This window comes from Epinephelus lanceolatus, chromosome 20 (assembly GCF_041903045.1).
Source record: "Epinephelus lanceolatus isolate andai-2023 chromosome 20, ASM4190304v1, whole genome shotgun sequence".
NCBI lineage: Eukaryota > Metazoa > Chordata > Actinopteri > Perciformes > Serranidae > Epinephelus > Epinephelus lanceolatus.
This window is the reverse complement of record NC_135753.1, coordinates 9,754,882-9,766,947: the sequence shown is the minus strand read 5'-3', so window position 1 is coordinate 9,766,947 and position 12,066 is coordinate 9,754,882. Positions and strand designations below refer to the sequence as shown.

General features: G+C 41.8%; 1 protein-coding gene across 2 annotated transcripts in view; it reads right to left on the bottom strand.

The window, feature by feature from the left end:
* The window catches only part of drosha (drosha ribonuclease III), a 161,683-nt gene that overhangs the window by 104,432 nt on the left and 45,185 nt on the right, over positions 1–12,066 (bottom strand). For both annotated transcript variants that reach the window (XM_033638985.2, XM_078162497.1), the window contains one exon: positions 4,040–4,147. In XM_033638985.2, coding sequence (XP_033494876.2) covers positions 4,040–4,147 — 108 coding nt within the window. The remainder of the gene's footprint in view (positions 1–4,039; positions 4,148–12,066) is intronic.

Genomic DNA, 12,066 nt, shown 5'->3' with positions numbered 1-12,066 from the left:
TAACTGAGCATTTATACTTATCTGCACTGTAATTTTGTGTAATAAAGATGTCATTGTAAGGCTAAAGGCTTTACAGTGCTCTACTCCAACTTATTTTAGTAGATTTTATTAGGCAACATATATTCAGCAATGGCAAGTATTAAAGCAATTTAAATCTGTAGCAGAGATTTAATCTACCTCCTACCTGCCTGTCGGCAATGTCACTGTAGATGGAAGTATTCCTCTGTGTTCTGGCTTAGTTATGTGATAAATAAGTAAGTTGATTAATGAATATAGTAAGAAATGATAAGTAAATAAAAGTGTCACACTGTTGCAGTGAATAAAGGCGCGCCCACACTTATTTTCCCTGACGCAGAAGAGAAAACAAGCTGCCTTTCTCTTGAAATGTTCAAATAAAGTGATAGCCTTCACATGGATGTGATCAGGGACACAAATAGACAAGAAGACAAAGCAGAGAAGCAGCAATGAATCAAAAAATAAACATATAAATATAAAAGAAAAAACACTGATGAATAAGTAAATTCCAGCCTTCAATGTGTAGCCTGGTCCTTGACTGAGCCTTTCAAGTGGAACAACCTTGGTGTAGCCGAGCGATGTCAATAACGAGGGGGTTGATTCTGTTCGGAATAGAGCACCTGCTTTTAGAATCAGGAAAACTATGGGTCAGTTTTGCCGTTCTATCTTGTCTGTGTCACACGTTGTGCAGAGTGTACCGCCGCAGTTCGAACTGAAATTATTCATGAACCAATTAGTCGTAGCAGTACAGCTTGAAGCAAATATAATTGGGCAGCAATTATGGATCGGATCCTTCTTTGCTAGACCTTGCTATAAGAGAGGTCTGGTTTGCGAGGCTAGAACTTTCTGTCATCCCTCTCCAAATGTGAGCATGAGTACCAGCTGTAGGCTATCCTCGCTGCATACAGGGATGTGTTCAGAGAAAGAGATGTGCAATGGCACATCGCGGTGGCAATTATTTTCTGAGTAACAGGCAGAAAATACTGGAATACACAATAACTAAAAGAATTATAAAAGTAAAGCCAGTCCACTTCATTACACTGACAAATCCATGAACAAATGCAGCCCTGTATGTTTCAGTGGGCACAGCATGGCACTAACACATTCAGGGTTATGGTTCAAGTCTCATTAGGGCCGCCAAATTGTATGCGCATGGAACTGTAAGCTGCATATGTTGTCCCACGTCCCTGAAATCGAGATAACATGTTGACCACATGGAGATTGAATTCCATTCTGGTTTATTTTGCTGCTAATAAGTGCATGAGGAAAGATAACGGTGCACTCACTCTTGGCAGACTGAGTGGTGGTGAAGTTGTATATAAATAAAATGGCAGGTCTGAGACATTACTTAATGAAGGGTATGGTTGCTGAGGCTCTGTGGGAGTCCACTTTCCTTACACAGATCTTGACACTTGAATAGAGAAGTGACGCAATGTGTGGAAAGATCAGAAGCCAAGTTTCTGACTGTGGCTGTGCTGTGCTGTGAGCACTGGTCCGTGTCGGTCTGAGTAGAAGTACCGCTGTGTGCATGTATGTGCAAATTCAAAGGATAATTGCCGTGTAATACAATGCATATTACAAGGTTAGAATATCTAAACCTCTTGATTTGGAGGTAAAAACCAAAAGTGTGTGCATCCAAAACATCAGTAGTGCTCCCCACATGGCCCAGGAAAACTGTATACAATAAGACAGTGGATCAAAGTAGAACCAGTAATGTAATAAGGCAGAATTGTCCATTAAATGTGACCACAGCACTTAGTATTTAGCTGCCCTGAATTGGCTCTCACTCAGTTTTAGAATTGATTTTAATATTTTACTGATAACTTCCAGGGCTGTTCATTGTCTGGCTGCTGTTGAGATTGCTGACACTCTGACCCTGTAGATAACAGAGCATGATTTCAGATTCAGTCTTAACCGCTGCACCAAAGTACAGATTGGTGTCACTAGATGTACGGACATTTGCCATCAGAGAAGCCAACTTCTGCAATAGCCCAAAGACACACCGCCCCAAACAGCATGCATCAAAACAGCCAGTCCTATTATTTTCTATGCACACACTTTAAACACGGAGGCGGCAGTGTCCAAAACTAACTTTCTGACTCACCGACCAAGGGCACTGGTAGATTAAAAAAATCCACCAGCCCAGCATATTTTTTTACCAGCCTAAATGATGCCTCCTGGTGTCACATATCCGTTAGATTTCATTGAGATAATAAGGTTTTATGTTGAATACAAACTTAAAGAGGGGGCCAGAGCAAAATTAAAAGCAAAATTATTTAAATAATTTAAGCCTGCATACAACTCAAGATGTCTTGATCTAAAAACTCTACTGTAGTATTTCCTGTTTAATGTACTTAAAGATCAGACATGAAAGTAAATTTGAAGGTTTTGTAAACCTATCAGATGCTTAACGATTTTAAGCATCTTAAGCCTCCACATCAGATTCTTAAAAATCTACCGCAATCACCCTCTTCTTTGCATAGTGGCAAAAGTGATAGTTCAGCAGATCAGCTGATGTCCCTTACGGTAAACAGTGCCACAGAACTAGGAGTGCTTGAGAAGGTCAGTTTTGCGGTAGGTGTGCTATTTTTGGCAGATTCAGCGTATTGATTCGGTGGTGGAGCCTGTCGGTGAGAGAAATCACTCTGACAGGCAGTTCAACTAAGTGCCCAAGAGGAGAAACTTAAGTGAGGAAAGTAAACAATTAACTAAAGTCGAGAGGGCACAAGATCAAAACAAACTTATTATATCAAATCAGATTACGTTTTTAGCTACTGAGTGCTTTAAATGTTTGCAACTGTTTGTGTTATTGCGCACTAGCACACAGTAAATATCATTTCTTCTTTCAACATCGGGTTGTGTTCTCAATGCGCTAAGTGGCTAACTAGCATCCCAACATCATCCTGTTGATGTCCTTTGTGAATGTTAAATACAGCTTCCGCCATCTGCTGGTCTGGAGAGTCGTTTCCTCTCACACAGGTCCAGACCATATGTGCTAGTTGGCTGTCAGCTATAGTCTTTGCGGTGTCATCAAGTGCAACTTTCGGGCCAAAAGACAGGTGATGTGAGGCAAGGCAACAGTCACCCTTCCTCACCACTAGTTCTCTGATGTCGGTTTGATGTGTCTGGGTCTCAACAGTCTGCCTAAAGAGCTTATTTGATATTAATTTATCATTTAAAGTCATATACCAAAAAAAAAAGAAGCTTAACACCCTCTGCTGTCAGCTTCGTAAATATGAGGATTTGCTCTTTAAGGTGTTTAGCCACCATGTGACACCAGAACAGCTTCAACGTGCCTTAGCATTAAATCTACAAGTCTGTGGAATTCTATTGGAGGGATGAACACCATTCTTCCAAAAGATATTCCCTCATTTGTTGTTTTGATGATGATGGTAGCAAAGAGCACTGTCTAACATGCCTGTCCAAAATCTCAAAATTAAAAATAAAAATCAGAATCGACTGGGCCTGCTTAGCATTTTTAAACATACCATACAGTGCATCTGTGTGGAAGCATCTGCTTCTGTTACATGTCTTCACTCGTTTAGTAGTGACTTGTTACCAGTCTGTATATGTGACTGTAAGTTAAATATTTTGGAGTTTTGTCTTTGGGCTGTAGGAACTTGTGATAGTCAGTTGTTTTTTTGTTTTGTTTTTTAAATTGTATAAAAAGAAAAAAAAAAAAGTCACTGAAACTAATCCTCATTTTCTGTCCTACCGCTTTTGAATTGCGGTTGAAAGCCTATTTTCGTTTCTTACTTATATTACTATTTGTGTTCTTGCCTCCCTACTGTCACAGCAATCTTTTTACTTACAAAGCACTTTGTAACACTTAAGACACATGGTGACTTTCATTGTTGCATAAAGGTTATGTAAATGTCAAACAGCGTGTGTTTGAGCGAGTGACTGCAAGTAGACCTGTGTCTGTGTGTATACCAACATCTGAATGTGTTGTTCTCTTTCACGTGTTAGATCCATGTGTATGTACCGTGCGGCATGTATGTATGTGTCAGCTGACGAGCGTTACCTGACAGACGTCGGAGCGGATGCCAGTCTTCCAGAAGCCTTGACTGCTGAGCTCCACTGTCACCTCACGGCGCATCGTGTTCTTCTGACGGATCTTCTGAAGAGCTTCCTGCCAAACAATCAGCCAGTCAATTATTGATCTGCTGGAGCACAGCCTTCGGGGACAGCTCCCTTCCTCAAAACCCCCGCCCGACACCCCCCCCCCCCTTCACTCCTGCTCCCACAACAGATAAGCTGGCACATGCAATAAATTGAAACCTCCATAGCATGACATAAATACAGTACAGCAGTGGACAGGAGCAGTGACAGCTCTCCTGGTCCTGGCTAATTGAGGCACTGCAATGGGTCAGCAATGTGGCTGTGGGCAGTGGTGGTACTGGGAGTGGGAAAGCTGATACAAAGGCTTCAGTCCCACTCACCAAGAGCCAAGGCACCTGACTGCCCATTAGGACCACCACACAAGAGCCTAGAGGTACCTCCATCAGCAGCAGGAATCATTACAGACACACACATTCACACACACAGCACCATGCCAGCCCCACAGCAAATAACTCAGTAGCGAGGGGAGGGGGGGTCTGAGACAAAAGGGCCCTACAAATAACAACCAAGATGGAAGATGTATTGACAGACTGCACCTCCTAAAGTGTGTGCGCTCGCATGTGTTTCATTCAACTGAGAATTATCGACTCCGTCTGAGTTCACCGTGATCTGCCTAAAATGGAACGCCAGGAATTTTTGACTCGCAGAGGAAATAAGAACAACAAAGGCATGAATAAATAATGCCATCCTACTTTGAACTGTGCATCAAAGTGAACACGCTCGCCCACGCGCAGCACATGCATGCGCACCCGCACCCGCACCCACACACACACACACACACACACACACACACACACAGCAAATCTTTCCATGGACAGCCAGCCACTGTATATATGGAAAGCAGTAATCACAGCGAACTGTGAATATGTAAATACTTTATTATGCAAGGCGTTCTACAGGGTCAGGCAATGGACAGAAGTATAAAAAGTAAATAATTGACCAGGAGGAGGAGGAGGGGAGACTAACTTTCTGCTGGTCAAACAGACAAGTCACGGCCCATTTGACTTTTATCATCACATCGTTCTGTTGAGAGAAGTGTTTGTGTTTTGGATCAGGTTGAGGTCAAACACCAAAGACACTGTCTAAAACTCACTGCCAAAGGCAAGTTCACATCTGCTGCGTGTGTGCTCCCTTGCTTACGTACTGCTTTAACAGGTTCATTTAGGAGACTTGAGCTTATCCTATTGTTCACATTACCTTAGAAATGTAAAGCTAGAGGATTAAAGCAGCTGCAGTTGTCGGTAGTAAAGCATAAAGTCTGTTAAAACTTATGGCCGGATTTCTATAATATTTGCAGTGGGTATTCATGGTTTCCAGTGGATAAATCTTAATGTCTTTGAGAACCTTCCTGACCTTTCCTCTCGGACCACGCCAAGACTAAGATGCTGGCAAAAAAACAAACTACACTTTGAGTACCCCACAACTGATTCGGCTCTATAAATACCAACTGATATGCAGTTTATTCCAAACAAACAGGCATGGCCAAACTACAGCCCATTTGCCAACGTTCTCAAATGGCTCACGGCCGGTTTTTAAAAATAAATTAGAACATGGCTGAAGCTTCTAATAAACTGCACTGTATGTACAGTCCACAGCCTAGTTTAAACACAGTGTCACTGTCATCTTTAACAACCAGTACTAGCAAGCCCAGAAATTGCACTTCTTAATTTGAACACTAGATGTTGCTTCTTGAACCCATAACGACTGCTTACTACGGGGTAAAAACATTTACCTCTGAGAACATGGTGGCAGACCTGAAAAGACGGAAAATACAGTGATACTTTCTGTAATATGTGGGCAGACCAATAAACCATTGTAATGTCAAATGTTAAATTGTTAAGTTGTGTTGCTTGGTAATTTTTATGGAGGATTAATTTCCAAAGGAAAATGAGCTTTGGGGTCTAGAAACACTGGTTTTCTTGCTGTGTAACTAGTTGAAAACTATGTATATACTGCTGTTTGGCCCATGACTCTATATAATTTCCTGAATATGGCCTATACTTACAAAAGGCTACTCCTGATCTATAACAAAGCACACAAAAAAGCATTTTTTATGCACCGATTTATTGGTCAAACATCAGTATAGGCCGACATTGGCCTTGTTGACTGCCATCAGCCTATCGGCAAATAAGATGACATTAACCAATGGCAGAGGCCGATGTTTTTCTACTGTGTCACATCAATTGTGCGCAGGCTAAAAAGCAGGACTCCGGGAAAAAGGCACCCCATTAACCCTGTGACAATAGAAAACATGTTTGGGATGAACAGAGATCTTCCCTGGGACGCCTTCGGGACAAAAGGACACAGTAAACTCACTATTGACGAATTAGGGGGACGTTCCCTGATAATGCTACTTTGTAAACAACAAATCCCTGTTAAAACCGGCAGGAGGAGAGTTAGTTAACGTTCTCTGTAAAAAGCCGATGGCCTCAACTAAAAGCTAATACAGGTTGCATTAAGTTACATTATGGTGCGCTCAAGCTCTTTTGAAATTTAGTGTATTGGACAAAGGTAAATTAAAACGTTACCGTTATGTGTTCGAATGGAATCTTGTAAAATTGTGTTTTGGAGGAAAATACAGTTATTTGAAGGAGAAATTTCTGGTGATGTTTTCACAGCAATATAAAATTAAAGAGGGAATTATAATATATATTGTAAAAAGGTTGTGAAGCAGTTCTTTAAAAATAGTTTTTTCTTGTGAAAGATTATATTAAAAGGTTGTTTCACACATTTGAGTTCTTGAATTTGTGCTCATTCAAAGACAGTGTAATAAACACAGACTGTAAAAATAATGGACCCAGGCCAATTTGCGAATCCTAGGATGGTGAAGAAATGACCTACTCTCCCTCTGATTGGCTAGTGCTTGTTGCCTTCATTGGTTGTATTGGTTAGGTTTAGGCGAAAGGAGTGGGATTGGTTAAAGTAAGGGTTGGAAGGTCAGGGCAAGCCAGTCAGATGCAGAGTAAGGCAGAGTAAGGGAGGCATTCCTTCACCATCTTAGGATTCGTAAATTTGCTGGACTTAGCTACCGTAACGTCAGCCATTGGTTTGTGGACTCCTGTTCTGAAGCCCTGAGTTCGGCACTTTGTTTTTTGGAGCCAGAAGTGACTTTACTTGGATGAGAGGCTGACACTGTGGAGGAGCGAGGGATGGATCTGACTGAGAAGCCGAGGACACTATCGGCAGACAGCCTACCACTTAACAACATTTAAACGGGTGAGTCACATAAAATTGACACCCATGTACAGTTGTCATGAAGGGGGGAATTAGTTCTAGAGACCAAAACCTTTTTTTGTATTTCACAGTTTGTGTTTCCCTACATCAATTTACTCTCTATATCTTTGCCTGCTGGATCTTTTTGTTGATTGCTTCCTAAAATGTACACTAGGGACCAAATAAATGAAGATTGTTGTCAAGAAACATGTTTACATGCCAAAATCATCAGATTGGGCCAGTTTATGTTGCAGCGAGACAGACAATGATCCGTAAAAATACAGCCCAGTCAACGCTGGAGCAGTCTGAGAAAAACAGTGTTAAGTTCTCGTGTGGCCCAGCTGAAGCCCAGACTTGAAACCAATGGAAAATCTGTGGAATGAGTTGAAGATAGCTTTTCAAAGATGCTCCTCATACAGCTCAACTGAGCTCGGCCAAATCTGCGAGAAAGAATCAGAGCAAATCCCCAAATCCACATATGCCGAGCTGATAGAGACGACTCGGAGCTGAATTCACTGCCAAAGTACTGACTTGGGGCTGAATAGTTATTCAAATTAGAGACAGGAGATAATAAAGAAACATTCATTTTCAGTACAGTTAGACAAACGTTTTATAACTTGTTTTTCTTGCAGTTATTGGTTATATTGTGTAGACCAAGAAACAATGAACATTTCAAGATGATTGTTATATTTTGAATGCAAAATCATCCAAGAAGCATCAGAAAAAAAGTGAAAGGAGTTGGAGTGTTTTCTGAAGACAATATCAGTCTGCCTGTTTGAGGCCAAGTCATGCATTTGGCTAAGGGACTCACAAAAAATCCATCTGGGCAACACACACAGACAGTCTGCATGAAATGTTTCCCCTTCCATTATGCTGGGGGGACGCCCCCACCCTCCGACAGACGACGAATTATTGATTTCATTTGTTTTTGTTTTTTTATGATGAATAAATACACAGTTATTCTGAAATAAACCTGGCATTTAAGGTTGAAAAAATGTTACTTAATTGTGTATAGTTCAAGTGTTGCATTTCTGAATGTTGAGGTGTTATTATTTCATTACAGGACTATCTTTCGCATTCTTCAGTTCAGTTGTAGCATACAGAGTTGCAGCAAGACGCACTTCCTAGAACCATACGTCTGACAAAAACCAAGGCAATCAAACATACTCAGATTTTTTGAAAGAGACAATCTCCATCAACCTGGCGACTGGGGTGGTATAGAGACATCACACACTGTTTCTCCTCCAAAGAAGCAGATGAACTGACTAATAAAGAGAGTGCAGTCAAGCTACCCTCACTTGCTTCCTCATGGTCAAACCACCTGCTGCTAAAGTTGGAGTGCACCTTCACTCTGACCTTTATTTTAAATGCCTTGAAATGGACCAGGATACACATGTGACTACATCTGCTTCTCAAAATAAGGTGCTAACACAGAGTATATAAAAAATACATAGATAAATAAGATTATTTGGATTATATTCACAGGAAGTATAAAGCATGTAACCTCTGTCCCTGAACTCTCACTAACTTCGTGAGGGAAATAACTTTGCACTGATTTGGGTTGCTGAAAAAAACAAAAAAACAAAAAAACTTTTAAATAAAAAAATTACATTTTCATTGAAGCATTTAATTGCTGGAAAGATGGTCTTTTCATAAAACTGGGCTGTCAGTGCTGTCACTACTTTTGAAACTGGTGCTATGTGACCAGAGAAAAAGGATGCTTTTGCTCAAGAGGTAGAAAACCTACATCTACCAGAATCCACTGTGTCAAACCAGAGCAAAAAACGCTACTGCTGGTAGATGACTTGGTGGGAGCTTGTGTGCTTTAACACAGAAATCAATATGGAGGCCAGCTGTTAAACAATCTCGAATTACAGTTAACTGTAAGCTGAGATACAGAATCTTGGTTAATATTCGATCAGCGCTGCTTAGTTTTACGGTATCATCTGAGTTTGGTCTGAGTCTGACGAAGAGGCAGCTCTCTCTCTCTGTCTCGATCAGCTTCTTTACTCTTTTTGTCTGTGGTGAGAAGAAAATCTGTAGTCTGAGCAAGCGAAAATCCTCCAGATGACGCAAAAGGCATCATGTGGAGGATCTGATCTGAAAGACGAGAAAGAAGATCTGGCTGTTGTAAGATGAAGAGATGTTTACCATTGCTCACTTACACATACTACCCACACTGTTAGGATTCGAAACTGGTTGAAAATTGGCAATCCCTTAAAGGACAATGCTGACTACATACAGACTCAAAACCAAGCTTCTTTTTTTTTTACTGTATCAATCTGGAAAATTGCCAAAATGTTTAACACATCAAATACTTGATGTGTAAACATTAGTAAGTTCAGCTACAAACTTCAGAGTTATGTACCTTTGAGTTTGACTTTTTCTTTGAAAATGAAACAGCACATTGGTATTTCTGTAAACTGTCTATTAATTACCATAACATTTATCAGTAATGTAATTAAGATGGAAAAAATATGAATGTGTTACGCTGCATGTTAACTGAAGTGGGGCTTCTACATTTTGTGCTAGTGCTCTTAAAATTTTCAGTAGGGAGCACCAGTGCAACTTGTGGTAGTCTGGATCCCTGAAATTCATCTGGGCAACACACACTGAGAGTCTGCATGTCCCTCAGTGACGCACCAGCTCCGCCCACACACCCGCAACCCTCCATGCTCTCAGCATGAGATCTGGAAATGGGTGCAGAGACGTGCTCCCTGGTGTGAAGGCCAGTTCCAGCCAAGACGTACACCTTCGACCTCCCTGCAGCTCCGTGGACTCTAGACTGAGCACAGAGGCATCAAAGAGCTAGCTGAAGCAGCATTGCTGTGAACACCTCCGACAGTGTGATTCTTAATGCTAGAAAATGCAAAATAAACACACGTTTGGTCTTTCACCGAGAGAACATTTACTCAGGAAGCTTGAGTGTTCTCTCAGGCATTAAATAGGCAGCGATGCCACACTGCCGCTGCAGTGAAGAGACATTGACATGGCTAATGCATCGTGGTAGAGCCTGATAGACCCAGTGTGTGAGTGTGCATGTGTTTGGGTTCACTAATTGCTCCAGTGCAGGTTGACAGTAGGACTGTCAGGGCCTGTTAGCCAGAGAGCTTTTGCCGAGCTACCTGGGAAACAAGCTAATTGAGCTCTGAGTTCTTACTCATTATTGATTCAGAGTGTATCAAACAGACCAAAAGAAGAGACACACTCACAGCCACAGATAATGGAGAAGCTGTATCTACTGTAGAGAAGTTACAGCAGTCCCTACAGGAGAGATATGGTGGGACAAAGCGTGTGCTCAGCTACCTCAGGCCACACACAGCACTGGTGATTCCCTGTGGCTACATGGTCATTACTTCACCAAACCAGGACCTTTTTTCATTCTCAGTCCCTGGTGGTGGGTCGACCTTCACACTCGACTCAGGAGAGCAGTTACAGCAGTTTTAGGCTGAGCCCACACATACAGTACATGTGTATTTTTGAAAATGAGGTTTTTCCCTCCACAACCAAAGCACCGTTAAAAACAAACCAAACCAACAAAGCCAAGGAAGACGAAGAGATGTTGGTGGATCAGAGGCATGAAGAAAAGCTATTATCAGAGGGCTACATTGAGCAGTGACCTCTGCTGCACATTCTGACGCCTCTGTTCCTCAATAAAGTGGAAAATAACTGTACATTTATGTGTTATCATGTTAGAAGTCTTGTTAGCAAAGTTAGAGTCCACCACTGCACGAATAGTGCCTCATTTGTGACACCTCTCAAGCCAAAGCCTGTTTTTTCCTGTCTACACTGTAAAAGTTTCTCAAAATCTTCACCCTAGACGAAGTTTTACACAAGGTCAGTTTTCAGTGATCTAAAACTTAGTGTGGGGGTAGACAAAAGGCCAAAACACATGGAAAAGGCTACTTTTTAAATTACATATACCTGTGTGTATGTGGATTAGGTCTTAAGGTCCTGACACCAAGCCAACGGTTAGCCGTCAGTCAGTGTTGGGCCGCTGGTAAGCATCTGTCGCCCTGGTTGGTGCGATGTTTCCTGCACTGTTGCCCCTCTTTGTTTTTTTTTGGCTGATTCAGCACAATGAATCAGTGTCAGCCATGGCGGAGCCCATTGGTGAATGAAATCACTCTGATTGGCAGTTCAGCTCAGCGCACAAGAAGAGAAAGGCAAGTGAGGAAAGTAAACAAAGAGCTAAAGTCGCGGGAGTGAGACCAAAACAAGCTTGTTACATAAGGTGAGATTATTTCTCTTTAGCCGCTGAGCTCTTCAGCAGAAACGTTTTCTGATGGTTTGCATTATTGTTCACTGACGCACCTAGTTATGCTCTGTTCTTTCAACACTGGATTGTGTTGTTAATGTGCTAACTGGCTAACTTGGGTCAAGACAGTCTTCTGGTTTCCCTTTTTGAATGGCGATTACAGACAACTGCTGTCTCCTGGTCTGGAGACTTGTTTCCTCTCATGCAGGTGCAGAACGTGTGCTGGTTGCCTGTCGGCTGTAGTCTATACAGTGTTTTCATGTGCAACTTTTTGGCCGAGACACGGCAACGTCAGGCGACACAGCAGGGGGTCTTCATCACTGCTTGTTCTCTGGTTAAGTGTATCTGAGCCTTTATTCTAAGTAGAATTGGAAAAAAAAAAAAAAACAGTACCGATATGGCACTAGTTCCTATAAGGCCGATGCCTGCAGGACCGAATAACAATGCAGATTTCAGTG